This window comes from Meles meles, chromosome X, assembly GCF_922984935.1.
Source record: "Meles meles chromosome X, mMelMel3.1 paternal haplotype, whole genome shotgun sequence".
Classification (NCBI taxonomy): Eukaryota; Metazoa; Chordata; class Mammalia; order Carnivora; family Mustelidae; genus Meles; species Meles meles.
In genome coordinates, this window is record NC_060087.1 from 67,927,446 (window position 1) to 67,942,344 (window position 14,899).

Consider the following 14,899-nt stretch of genomic DNA (forward strand, 5'->3'; position numbering starts at 1 on the left):
AAAAAAAAAGAGCCAAAATGACAAAGGGAGGATTTTTTTAAAGATTTTATTTATTTATTTGACAGAGAGAGAGAGATCACACATAGGCAGAGAGAGAAGCAGCGAGAGGGGGGAGCAGACTCCCTGCTGAGCAGAGAGCCCCATGCGGGGTTCCATCCCAGGACCCTGAGATCGTGACCTGAGCGAAGGCAGAGGCTTAACCCACTGAGCCACCCAGGCACCCCAACGGGAGGATTTTTATTAAGTTACTTCTGAGCCTTTACTTTCTAATCTCCTCTGCCCATATAATATGGATCTAGGAAGAAATATAAATCATCTCCAAATGACAGCACTGACAAAGCATTATGTAAACTGATGAAATTTGTGAAGAACTCCCCAAAACTACCAATCCTGACAACTCAAATATTTAAAACTCACTTTAAGTGATTTGGCATTAAATATATCTGCCATTATTTTTTTTTAAAGATTTTATTTATTTATTTGACAGAGAGAGAGAGAGATCATATACAGGCAGAGAGAGAAGCAGAGAGAGTGGGGAGCAGGCTCCCTGCTGAGCAGAGAGCCCAATGCAGGGCTCCATCCCAGGACCCTGGGATCATGACCTGAGCCAAAGGCAGAGGGTTAACCCACTGAGCCACCCAGGTGCCCCTGCCATTATTTCTTTCCTTATGCCTGACAGCCTTTTTTCATGATTCCTTGAATATTTTTCTATAAATATTTAAAAATTTAGCCTAAACTCTACATGCATTTTCTCAATAAGTTGAGTCTTTGTTAATAAACTCTGCTGAAAATGTTAAGTTGAACTTCCTATTGATAATTCCAAAAGAGCTTTAAAAATAGTAAAAGGCAATTCTACTCCAATGTAGTAAATAAGTTAGTTCATAATTATTGGTTTATAAAAAAATAATTGGACACCTGGGTGGCGCAGCCAGTTAAGTGTCTCCCTTCAACTCAGGTCATGATCCCAGGGCCCTGAGATCTAGCCCAGAGCCCCAGTCAGAGCCCCAGGTCAGGCTCCCTGCTCAGCGGGAAGTCTGCTTCTCCCTCTCCCTCTGCCCCCACCCTCACCACCCCTGCTCATGCTCTCTTTCCCTTTCTCTCTCAAATAAATAAATAAAACCTTTAAAAAAATAAAAAATAAAAAGATAGCAATTGTCATTCTCATCATGATCATTAACACCCAAATACTTAAGTGATGCATTTGGAGTTATGAAAATGTCAATGGAAGAGTCTTTAATGAACTCCAAGGAGTCATAAGTTCTCAAAATGCAAACTATTTCATTTACTATAGTACAGAAAGTTAAAAAGAAAATTATGACACTAAATACACTTCTATGTTAACTTACTACTAAAATAGTGAGACTAAAACCCTTCTTAGAAATATTAGCATGCTACAATTTTGTACTCAAAAGCCCACGATATTATCTGGTTAATAAAATGCTAAGCAAAGCAAGTCAGTCAGAGAAAGACAAATACCATATTATTTCACTCATATGTGGAATTTAAGAAACAAAACAAATGAGCAAAGGGGAAAAAAGGAGAGAGAGAGAGGCAAACCAAGAAAGACTCTTAACTATAGAGAACAAACCTATGGTTACCAGAGGGGAGGCGGGTGTGGGGAAGAGGTAAAATAGACGACCAGAATTAAGGAGTGTGCTTGCTGTGATGAGCACCAGGTGATGTATGGAAGTGCCGAATCACTATATCGTACACCTGAAACTAATATTACACTGTATGTTAACTAACTGGAATTTAAATAAAACTTTAAAAACCCAGATTTAAGGATGCCTGGGTGTTTCAGTTGGTCGAGCATCCAAGTCTTGATCTCAGACAGGTCTTAATCTCAGGATCATGAGTTCAAACCCCATTTGCAAAATTTAAAAAAAAATTAGTACTGGGGCACCTGGGTGGCTCAATCAGTTAAGCATCTACTTTTGGCTCAGGTCATGATCTCAGAGTCCTGGAATTGAGCCCAGAGATGGGTTCCCTACTCAGGCAGAAGTCTGCTTCTCCCTCTGCCCCTTCCCCCTGCTCTCTCTCCCAGAAAAATAGATGAAATCTTAAAAAAAAATTATTAGTACTGAAATAAAAGAAAGACATACACAATAAATGTAATTTTGGTTACAAACTCTGTATGGACTACAATTACTCAACCATAAGAATGACATAATCATTTTAATTAAGCAGAATAGGCACCAATTACACTAAGTGACAAATGCAAAATGCATTTTAATGTTTGCTACAATGAAATAAAATGCAGTAGATAAATTTGTTTCACACAAATTAACCTCTAGAATATAAGGCCTACTTAAGACTTAATTTTTTAAATTAGATTTCCCAAAACATAGAGGACATTATAGTTCATCCACTTATTTATATAGAGTGAGAAAAGATTTTCAATTTTTTTTAAGTTACATATTTCTTCTCTTTTTTTAGATTTTACTTAAATTCAAATTAGTTAATATATAATGTATTATTAGTTTCAGAGGTAGAATTTGGTGATTCATCAGTTGCATATAATACCCAGTGCTCATTACATCAAGTTCCCTCCTTAATGTCCCTCATCCAATTATCCATCCCCCACCCACCGCCCCTCCAGCAACACTGTTTGTAAATTCACCTTTTTACTCATCTTTCCTTGCATTCATGTGTCTAAGAAGGATGAATTGCTTACAAAGTATAATTCAATGCCATGAAGCCTACCTTCAACTGTAGTAAATCTCAAACATGCTACAGTATCATTAATTTTAAACTCACTGTAAAAATTCTTCTCCCACTTCGGTCAAATGCTACACAATAGACAGATGACAAGTGCCCCAGAATTCTCTTATGCATCTTAATGTGCTGGTAAGCAGATGAAGGGAAAATATGGCTGAAGCGACTGCATCCAGTTAATTGCCGGGCAGAGGTGATATTCACTGAAAAACATAAAATAGAATAGATTCCTCCTTAAAACCTAAAAGCAAAACGTAATTCATAAAGTTAAATCATAAATATTAAGATGAGATAAAATAGGGTACACACTCCATAGCAATTTTACCCTGTGAAAAGCCTAAATTCCATTATACATTTCATGATTTTATGAATTCAAGTTTACTACCACAAAGCACTAAGAGTACTCTTCTTTTAAATCTGATTTTCTAAGTCTAATTTTCTGTTTGCCTTACTGTGGGTTCTCAAGTACATTTTTATTTTACCTTTCTTGGTAAACTATAGCCAAAGACACTGTCACTTTAAATATATAGGTAAATCTTATCATAACATAAAGGAATTTTAGAATAGAGACTATATTTGATTAAATAAATACATTTTAAAAGTTACATAGGGAATTGTATGAACTCCTATCCTACCTCCTCAAACCTATTCACTTCATATGCAGCTACACAGCTGTCTCTAAACTTTCAAGAGTAATAGACTTATACAGTGAGACGCCTGGGTGGCTCAGTCAAGCATCTGCCTTTGGCTCAAGTTATGATCCCAGGGTCCCAGGATGGAGTCCTGCATCAGCCACCCTGCTCAGTGGGGAGCCTGCTTCTCCCCCTGTTTGTGCTCTCTCTCTGACAAATAAATACATAAAATCTTAAAAAAAAACAGACTTATACAGTGATAAAAGAAAGGAAGCTATGATAATACATTAAGTTTTCAGTAACAAACAATCCTTTCCAGGTTTGTATATAGGTTCTCCATTTTTTGGTTTCTGAAACAGTAGACTCTCCACTAGTTACCAATAAATTTTTGAAACTGCATCTTCTATATAAAGTCATCATAGTTCTTTTTGTTTGTTGTTTTGCCTTATTAATTTCCTTTAAAAAAAACAGACAGAATAAACCAGAAATCTGTCCAGTTCTCTTTCAAACGCCACCTGGATTCTTCTCACTTACCTAAAATGGAGATCTTAATCCCCATCCATAAGGATTTACAAGCATCCGCTTGCTCTGTGAAATTCCTCCAGTCTTTCCTTATACACTAAAAATATTTAACATCCCATATATTATATTTTAATCAAAACATAAGATCCTTATAAAAGCAAAGTCACCTTGAAGCAACGTGACATTTTACTGTAGTGCATAAATAATATAGTACAGATGGTAACAGCTTTATGTTGAAGTAAGGCAAAATTAATGCAAGAATGGGTTTGTAGCTAGATTAAAACAATTAGAACCATGCCACAATAGGGGTGCCTGGGTGGCTCAGTGGGTTAATCCTCTGCCTTCGGCTAAGGTCATGATCTCAGGGCCCTGGGACTGAGCCCCACATCGGGCTCTCTGCTCAGCAGGGAGTCTACTTTCGCCTTTCTTTCTGCCTGCCTCTCCATCTACTTGTGATCTCTCTCTCTCTCTGTCAAACAAATAAATAAAAATCTTAAAAAAAATGTCAGGGTCATGTTAAAAAAAAATAACACTATAAAAAATATGAAGCCTTCACAAATCTCAATCTTAAAAGCAATAGAGTCTTTTTTTTTTCCAGGCAAAGGCAGATCCACTGGTCATTTTAAAATCAAAAAATGACAACAAATGAATGAGGAATAGCAAAACCAATGAGACTATGAATGGAAATCATAAGAACACAATAGAGATCTGAGGATTTATAGAACACTGTGAGATGCTGAGTAAATAATGGTAGAAAACCCACAAGCATCACTACTACCAGCTCAGAGGATTTCTTTTTGGCACCTCTCCCCATCCCAACCTCTAGAAATTTTAACAACTCTAAGATGGAAAGAGCAGACACCATTAACTTTGGGACAGTAATCTTCCTTCACCAGTCAAACATTTCTTACTGCTCTTAGTTCCCTAAAACAATCAACCATCACTTCTGCTTTGCTTTTTTTCTACCCATACTTTTCAAATAGATAGAAGAAAAGGTGTGTTACTTTAGGGCATGGTTTGTCAGCCTCAGCAATACTGGCACTTTGGGCCTGATGAACCTTCACTGTGTGGGACCTGTCTACTGAAAATTTTTTTTTTTTAATTTTTTTTTTCTTTTTTACAGATAGAGAGAGAGAGAGAGAGAGAGAGAGAGAGACAGATTACAAGTAGGCAGAGCAGCAGCCAGAGAGGGGAGGAAGCAGGCTCCCTGCCAAGCAGAGAGCCCGATACGGGGCTCGATCCCAGAGACCCTGAGATCATGACCTGAGCTGAAGGCAGAGGCTTAACCCACTGAGCCACCCAGGCGCCCCCTGTCTACTGAAAATTATTCCTTGGCCTCTACCCACTAGATTTTAGTAGAACCCTACCACCATTAAGCTGTGACAAGGAAAAATATCTCTAGACATTGCCAAATGTCTCCTGGTGGTAATAAACAAAAACAAAAAACATGACAACTGTTCCCAGTTTAAAAACACTACTTAAAGTAGAAAAACAAAAAACAATTATCAATAGGAATAAAAATAATCAGAAAAGCAGAAACATAAGGAAAAAGAAGTAGTGAAAGACACAGGGGAGAGATAAAGAGCTACCAGAAAGCTACCAGAAATCATTCCTCTAATAAATACCCGTGTTTTTTGAAGGCCAAAGGAATACAACTAAGCATATAAACAATATATTCTTAACCCCACTAAGAGATCCCATTAGCACCACAGGCCAAAACTGTTAAATCAGAACAATGACTAAAAACTTTATGCAACTTTACAATCTATACAAATTAGCTTTTACTTTTTAAGACTCCTTTACAAAGAAAACTATTAATTGAAAAAAATGGAAAATATATCCAACAAATATGACAAAATCTTAATATTTTAAAACACATATAAAACTAGTCATCTATAAGAATACCACTAAGGGGGCACCTAAGTAGCTCAGGTCCTGATCCCAGAATCCTGGGACAGAGTCGCACATCGGGCTTCTAGCTCAGCAGAGAGCCTGCTTCTCCCTCTCCCTCTGACCGCCCCTCCTTGATCTCTTTCTCAACTCAGCTCTCTCTCTAATAAATAAATAGAATCTTTAAAAAAATTCCACTAAGATCTAATAGATGAATGGATAAAAGGAAATTAACAGGTAAGTCACAATATAGGAAATACAAATAAACAGAATTAAAATAATAAATTGAGAATCTATTCTAGTGACACAGCTTATTAGCAAAAGTGAGGTACATGCACAAATGTTTAATGAAGTACTATTTATAATACCAAAGAATGATAAATAGTCTAAGTCCAACAACAGGAGAATGGTTGATCAAATAACAGAATATGTGATGGACTATTCTATAGAAATTAAAATTAAAATACAAAATTAAAGCACTGTGAAAAAATTTAGGAACTACAAAGCACAAAATATAAAATACAACCTTACAAGTATACTATGATTTAAATTATGGAAAAATATGCATACATACATAATAAAGACTAAAAAGAAACAAGGGAAAGGAAACCAACTGCTTTGTGATTAAACTATAGGTAAATTTTTTATATTTCACCTAATACACTTAACAATACATTTTTAACTTAAACACAACTTTTCTATTGCGTTCTTCCTAGTTACTGTTAATAGCTATTCAAAAAATTTATAATATAAGGTACATTGTATATTTGACAGCAGCAGCATCAAATATTCCTTCTTTCCAATCTCAGTGATTTTTTGTTTATTCACCTAGCACCTGAGATGATAACATTTATACACTTTCTGTTATTTGAGATCAACAGTAATGTCATTACTCATGCTCACTATTAAGCCTTCTAAAATTCCTAGTAAATCTATAGGTTCTTCCCCTACATGCCAATTGGGACTTTAAAGGTGTTTTGTGGTAATCCTATATGGGTTGAGCTGAATGAAACTTGGTATTTGACTACTTTTTACATAAAAAACAGTGATTTTAGATGGTTCAGTGTAATACATAAAATTGGAGTGTGGGGATGGGCAGACATCAAGCTTTAGTTTGATGTAGGTATCCTGCCCTCTTTACTTCTCCATTAGGAAAGCATCATCCACACCGTCAGGTCTGTAGTATCATCTCATACAAATTTCTCATTCCTTTTATCTCTACCAAGTGTTTTTCATAGTATAGTCACATTTTTTTCTATTTGTAACCAAGTTTAATAATTTATTTGAACTATTCAATTTATAAAAATGACTTCCAGTTAACAAAAAAATTTATTTTTCTTTTATTTTTTTCAGCGTAACAGTATTCATTGTTTTTGCACAACACCCAGTGCTCCATGCAATACATGCCCTCCCTATTACCCAACACCTGGTTCCCCCAACCTCCCACCCCCGGCCCTTCAAAACCCTCAGGTTATTTTCAGAGTCCATAGTCTCTTATGGTTCGCCTCCCCTTCCAAATTTTTTTTTTATATACATATAATGTATTTTTATCCCCAGGGGTACAGGTCTGTGAATCACCAGGTTTACACAATTCACAGCAGTCACGATAGCACATACCCTCCCCAATGTCCATAACCCCCTCCCCCTCTCCCAACCCCACCTCCCCCCAGCAACCCCCAGTTTGTTTTGTGAGATTAAGAGTCATTTATGCTTTGTCTCCCTCCCAATCCCATCTTCTTTCATTTATTCTTCTCCTATCCCCCGAACCCCCCATGCTGCATCTCCATGTCCTCATATCAGGGAGATCATATGATAGCTGTCTTTCCCCAATTGACTTATGTCACTAAGCATGATACCCTCTAGTTCCATCCACGTCGTCGCAAATGGCAAGATTTCATTTCTTTTGATGGCTGCATAGTATTCCATTGTGTATATATACCACTTCTTCTTTATCCATTCATCTGTTGATGGACATCTAGGTTCTTTCCATAGTTTGGCTATTGTAGACATTGCTGCTATAAACATTCGGGTACAAGTGCCCCTTTGGATCACTGTGTTTGTATCTTTAGGGTAAATACCAGTAGTGCAATTGCTAGGTCATAGGGTACTTCTATTTTCAACATTTTGAGGAACCTCCATGCTGTATTCCAGAGTGGTTGCACCAGCTTCCATTCCCACCAACAGTGGAGGAGGGTTCCCCTTTCTCCGCATCCTCGCCAGCATCTGTCATTTCCTGACTTGTTCATTTTAGCCATTCTGACTGGTGTGAGGTGATATCTCATTGTGGTTTTGATTTGTATTTCCCTGATGCCGAGTGACGTGGAGCACTTTTTCATGTGTCTGTTGGCCAAATGGATGTCTTCTTTGCAGAAATGACTGTTCATGTCCTCTGCCCATTTCTTGATTGGATTGTTTGTTCTTTGGGTGTTGAGTTTGCTAAGTTCCTTATAGATTTTGGATACTAGCCCTTTATCTGATATGTCGTTTGCAAATATCTTCTCCCATTCTGTCAGTTGTCTTTTGGTTTGGTTAACTGTTTCCTTTGCTGTGCAAAAGCTTTTGATCTTGATGAAATCCCAATAGTTCATTTTTGCCCTTGCTTCCCTTGCTTTTGCCGATGTTCCTAGGAAGATGTTGCTGGGGCTGAGGTCGAAGAGGTGGCTGGCTGCATTCTCCTCAAGTATTTTGATGGATTCCTTTCTCACATTGAGGTCCTTCATTCATTTGGAGTCTATTTTCGTGTGTGGTGTAAGGAAGTGGTCCAATTTCATTTTTCTGCATGTGGCTGTCCAATGTTCCCAACACCATTTGTTGAAGAGGCTGTCTTTTTCCATTGGACATTCTTTCCCGCTTTGTCAAAGATTAGTTGACCATAGAGTTGAGGGTCTATTTCTGGGCTCTCTATTCTGTTCCATTGATCTATGTGTCTGGTTTTGTGCCAGTACCATGCTGTCTTGATGATGACAGCTTTGTAATAGAGCTTGAAGTCCGGAATTGTGATGCCACGAACTTTGGCTTTCTTTTTCAATATTCCTTTGGCTATTCGAGGTCTTTTCTACTTCCATATAAATTTTAGAATTATTTGTTCCATTTCTTTGAAAAAAATGGATGCGTTTTTGATAAGGATTGCATTAAATGTGTAGATTGCTTTAGGTAGCATGGACATTTTCACAATATTTATTCTTCCAATCCAGGAGCATGGAACATTTTTCCATTTCTTTGTGTCTCCTCAATTTCTTTCATGAGTACTTTATAGTTTTCTGTGTATAGATTCTTAGCCTCTTTGGTTAGGTTTATTCCTAAGTATCCTATAGTTTTGGGTGCAGTTGTAAATGGGATTGACTCCTTAATTTCTCTTTCTTCTTTCTTGTTGTTGGTGTACAGAAATGCAACTGATTTCTGTGCATTGAGTTTATATCCTGACACTTTACTGAATTCCTGTACATGTTCTAGCAGTTTTGGAGTGGAGTCTTTTGGGTTTTCCACATATAGTATCATATCATCTGTGAAGTGTGATAGTTTGACTTCTTCTTTGCCGATTTGGATGCCTTTAATTTCTTTTTATTGTCTGATTGCTGAGGCTAGGACTTCTAGTACTATGTTGAATAGCAGTGGTGATAATGGACATCCCTGCCGTGTTCCTGACCTTAGCGGAAAAGCTTTCAGTTTTTCTCCATTGAGAATGATATTTGCGGTGGGTTTTTCATAGATGGCTTTGATAATATTGAGGTATGTGCCCTCTATCCCTACACTTTGAAGAGTTTTGATCAGGAAGGGATGCTGTACTTTGTCAAATGCTTTTTCAGCATCTATGGAGAGTATCATATGGTTCTTGTTCTTTCTTTTATTAATGTGTTGTATCACATTGATTGATTTGCGGATGTTGAACCAACCCTGCAGCCCTGGAATAAATCCCACTTGGTCGTGGTGAATAATCCTTTTAATGTACTGCTGAATCCTATTGGCTAGTATTTTGGTGAGAATTTTTGCATCTGTGTTCATCAAGGATATTGGTCTGTAGTTCTCTTTTTTGGTGGGATCCTTGTCTGGTTTGGGATCAAGGTGGTGCTGGCCTCATAAAATGAGTTTGGAAGTTTTCCTTCCATTTCTATTTTTTGGAACAGTTTGAGGAGAATAGGAATTAGTTCTTCTTTAAAATGTTTGGTAGAATTCCCCCGGGAGGTTGTCTGGCCCTGGGCTTTTGTTTGTTTGGAGATTTTTGATGACTGTTTCAATCTCCTTACTGGTTATGGGCCTGTTCAGGTTTTCTATTTCTTCCTGGTTCAGTTGTGGTAGTTTATATGTCTCTAGGAATGCATCCATTTCTTCCAGATTGTCAAATTTGTTGGTGTAGGGTTGCTCATAGTATGTTCTTATAATTGTCTGTATTTCTTTGGTGTTAGTTGTGATCTCTCCTCTTTCATTCATGATTTTATTTATTTGGGTCCTTTCTCTTTTCTTTTTGATGAGTCTAGCCAGGGGTTTATCAATCTTATTGAGTCTTTCAAAGAACCAGCTCCCAGTTTCATTGATTTTTTCTATTGTTTCTTTGGTTTCTATTTCATTGATTTCTGCTCTGATCTTTATGATTTCTCTTCTCCTGCTGGCTTTAGGGTTTCTTTCTTGTTCTTTCTCCAGCTCCTTTACGTGTAGGGTTAGGTTGTGTACTTGAGACCTTTCTTGTTTCTTGAGAAAGGCTTGTACCGCTATATATTTTCCTCTCAGGACTGCCTTTGCTGTGTCCCACAGATTTTGAACCGTTGTGTTTTCATTATCATTTGTTTCCATGAATTTTTTTCAATTCTTCTTTAATTTCCTGGTTGACCCATTCATTCTTTAGAAGGATGCTGTTTAGTCTCCATGTATTTGGGTTCTTTCCAGCTTTCCTCTTGTGATTGAGTTCTAGCTTCAGAGCATTGTGGTCTGAAAATATGCAGGGAATGATCCTAATATTTTGATACCGGTTGAGACCTGATTTGTGACCCAGGATGTGATCTATTCTGGAGAAGATTCCATGTGCACTAGAGAAGAATGTGTATTCTGTTGCTTTGGGATGAAATGTTCTGAATAGATCTGTGATGTCCATCTGGTCCAGTGTGTCATTTAAGGCCTTTATTTCCTTGTTGATCTTTTGCTTGGATGATCTGTCCATTTCAGGGAGGGGAGTGTAAAGTCCCCTACTATTATTGTATTATTATTGATGTGTTTCTTTGATTTTGTTATTAATTGGTTGATATAGTTGGCTGCTCCCACGTTAGGGGCATAGATATTTAAAATTGTTAGATCTTCTTGTTGGACAGACGCTTTGAGTAGGATATAGTGTCTTTCCTCATCTCTTATTATAGTCTTTGGCTTAAAATCTAATTGATCTGATATAAGGATTGCCACCCCAGCATTCTTCTGATGCCCATTAGCATGGTAAATTGTTTTCCACCCCCTCACTTTAAATCTGGAGGTGTCTTTGCGTCTAAAATGAGTTTCTTGTAGGCAACATACTGATGGGTTTTGTTTTCTTATCCATTCTGATACCCTGTGTCTTTTTATTGGGGCATTTAGCCCATTAACATATAGGGTAACTATTGAGAGATATGAATTTAGTGCCATTATTAGCCTGTAAGATGACTGTTACTGTATATTGTCTCTGTACCTTTCTGATCTACTACTTTTAGGCTTTCTCTTTGCTTAGAGGACCCCTTTCAATATTTCCTGTAGAGCTGGTTTGGTGTTTGCACATTCTTTCAGTTTTTGTTTGTCCTGGAAGCTTTTTATCTCTCCTTCTATTTTCAATGATAGCCTAGCTGGATAGAGTATTCTTGGCTGCATGTTTTTCTCGTTTAGTGCTCTGAATATATCATGCCAGCTCTTCCTGGCCTGCCAGGTCTCTGTGGATAAGTCTGCCGCCAATCTAATATTTTTACCATTGTATGTTATAGACTTCTTTTCCCAGGCTGCTTTTAGGATTTTCTCTTTGTCACTAAGACTTGTAAATTTTACTATTAGGTGACGGGGTGTGGACCTATTCTTGTTGACTTTGAGGGGGGTTCTCTGCATCTCCTGGATGTTGATGCTTGTTCCCTTTGCCATATTAGGGAAATTCTCTCCAATAATTCTCTCCAATAGACCTTCTGCTCCCCTCTCTGTTTCTTCTTCTTCTGGAATCCCAATTATTCTAATGTTGTTTCGTCTTATGGTGTCACTTATCTCTCGAATTCTCCCCTCGTGGTCCAGTAGCTGTTTGCCCCTCTTTTGTTCGGCTTCTTTATTCTCTGTCATTTGGTCTTCTATATCACTAATTCTTTCTTCTGCCTCGTTTATCCTACCAGTGAGAGCCTCCATTTTTTATTGCACCTCATTAATAGCTTTTTTGATTTCTACTTCGTTAGATTTGAGTTCTTTAATTTCTCCAGAAAGCGCTTTTATCTCTCCAGAGAGGGTTTCTCTAATATCTTCCATGCCTTTTTCGAGCCTGGCTAGAACGTTCAGAATCGTCATTCTGAACTCTTGATCTGACATATTACCAATGTCTGTTGATTAGGTCCCTAGCCTTCGGTACTGCCTCTTGTTCTTTTGTTTGTGATGATTTCTTCCGCCTTGTCATTTTGTCCAGATAAGAGGATATGAAGGATCAAATAAAATACTAAAAGGGTTGCAAAGGCCCCAGAAAAATGTGCTGTAACCAAATCAGAAGAGACCCCAAATTGTGGGGGGGGAGAAAGGGGATAAAGAGGTTCAGAAAAAAAAAGAAAAACATTTAAAAAATAAAACAAATAAAGAAAAAATATAAAAAAGAAAAACATATATATATTTAGATAAACTAGTCAAAAAACGTTAAAAAAGGAAACGGTAAAAGTTTTAAAAAAATTAGCAGAATAAGAAAAAAGAAAAAAAAATTGAGAGAAGAAAAAAAAATTGAATTAACCGCAAGACTACAGAATAATGGGGAGAAAGCCATGAGTTCCATGCTTTGCTTTCTCCTCCTCTGGAATTGGGCTGCTGTCTTAGGAATTCAACCTGCTTTCCTTGATAGATGAACTTTGTCCTGGCTGGATATTTTGTTGATCTTCTGGGGGAGGGGCCTGTTGTAGTGACTCTCAAGTGTCTTTGCCCGAGGCGGGATTGCACTGTCCTTACCGGGGGCCGGACTAAGTAATCGGCTTGGGTTCGCTTTTGGGAGCTTCTGTTCCCTGAACGCTTTCCGTAGAGTTCCGGAGGACGGGAATGAAAATGGCGGCCTCCTAATCTCCGGCCCGGAGGAGTCGAGAGCCCGGGGCCCCACTCCTCAGTGCGCCCCTAGAGGACAGCACCCAATCACTCCCGTATCCCCAGCCTCTAGCCGCGCTCCGAGCTCACCCAGCCCGCGACCAGTTCAAGGTAACCCCGAGCTGAGAGTTCAGTCCTCGGCTCTGTCTCTGTAGCTGGCTTCTCTGTTCTAATACCTGGCGAGCTCTGCGACACTCCGACACCCCCGATCCTTCTGTGACCCTGCGGGACCTGGGCCCAGGCTGACTCCGCGTGGGCTTCACCCCAGTTTAGCCTCTGGAGCGATGTCCCTCAGTGGAACAGACTTTTAAAAGTCCTGATTTTGTGCTCCGTTGCTCCGCCACTTGCCGGGAGCCAGCCCCTCCCCCGCGGTCTATCTTCCCGTCGTTTTAGATTCACTTCTCCGCCAGTCCTACCTTTCAGAAAGTGGTTGATTTTCTGTTTCTAGAATTGCTGTTCTTCTTCTCTTTGATCTCCCGTTGGATTTGTAGGTGTTTGCAATGTTTAGATAAGCTATTGAGCTGATCTCCTGCTACCTGATGTAGTCTCAGCCTGCTACTTCTCCACCATCTTGACTCCTCAGTATAGTCACATTTATACCATTTCAAGTTTGTATCTCCTTATGTAAAATTTTCTAGTTCACTTTCTTGCATTATACCTAGTAATTATAAATACTCTGCCCAACCAAATTTTTCTCTTGTGACTTATTGTCACTTCCACCTTTGTGGGTCTTTCTCCTATGTTATAGGCACTGCATTTCATCATGCCATTTTCTTAAAAACTGGGTAATTTTATAAGTGTCCCTAACAAGCAGTAAAATTAACTTATTTCAATTTAATTTTCTATGCTTCCTCAACATCAATTAAAAGTGCTAGTGAATAGGGACACCTGGGTGGGTCAGTCGGTTAAGCCTCTGCCTTTGGCTCAGGTCATGATCCCAGGGTCCTGGGATCTAGATCCGCATCAGGCTCTCCACTCAGTGGGGAGCTTGCTTCCCCCCTCTCTCTGCCTGCCTCTCTGCCTACTTGTGATCTGTCAAATAAATAAATTAATTAAAAAAAAGAAGTGTTAGTGAATAGTAAAAGGGAGAGAATATGAGATCACAATTATCCCGTAAGAAGACTCAAAACTTTATGAAGCATTTTTTTACTATTTTATCTATTTTTTGGAGAGAGACAGAGTTAGTGACATAGAGCCCAAACAGGGATGAGAGAGAGAAGCAAGCTTCCTTCCAAGCAGAGATCCCAATGCAGATCTCGATCCCAGGACCCTGGGATCATGACCTGAGCTAAAGGCAAACACTTATACAACTGAGCCACCCAGATGCCCATCAAGAATATTTAAATAATTAAAACTGAGTAAAATTCATATGAAGTTTCTCCTGAAATGTTATTTTTTCTAATACCATTTTATTATTATCATTTATTTGAGAGATTGAGAGAGAGAGAGAGAGCAGGAGAGAGCACAAGCAGGGGGGAGAAGCTGAGGTAGAGGGAGAAGCAGACTTCCTGCCAAGCAGGAAACCCGATGCAGGACTTGATCCCAGGACCCTGGGATCATGACCCAAGCTGAAGGCCAGACACTTAACCGACTGAGCCACCCCTCTATTAACATTTTAAACACTACTGAAATGTCTTTAGAAATTAAGACCGCTGAATGGTCTTTGAAAAAAAGCACAGAAAAATGTAATTTTAAGTGCATGATATTCCAGTACATGCTACATATTAATACATCATTTCACATACTAAAATTCTACCAAATTAATAAGGTTCAAACGAGACTGTTTTTTTCAGGTATTCTTCAACAATAGCTTTGCCTTGCTCACTCTGTGGCATCCTGAATTTATTATAAGGATGTGCTTCTTTTCTTATGTTAAACCT

The 14,899-nt window shown here is 38.4% G+C and overlaps 1 protein-coding gene across 2 annotated transcripts in view; it reads right to left on the reverse strand.

The window, feature by feature from the left end:
- The window catches only part of BRWD3 (bromodomain and WD repeat domain containing 3), a 235,373-nt gene that overhangs the window by 171,524 nt on the left and 48,950 nt on the right, over nt 1–14,899 (reverse strand). For both annotated transcript variants that reach the window (XM_045995124.1, XM_045995125.1), the window contains exon 7: nt 2,758–2,918. In XM_045995124.1, the coding sequence (XP_045851080.1) occupies nt 2,758–2,918 (161 nt within the window). The remainder of the gene's footprint in view (nt 1–2,757; nt 2,919–14,899) is intronic.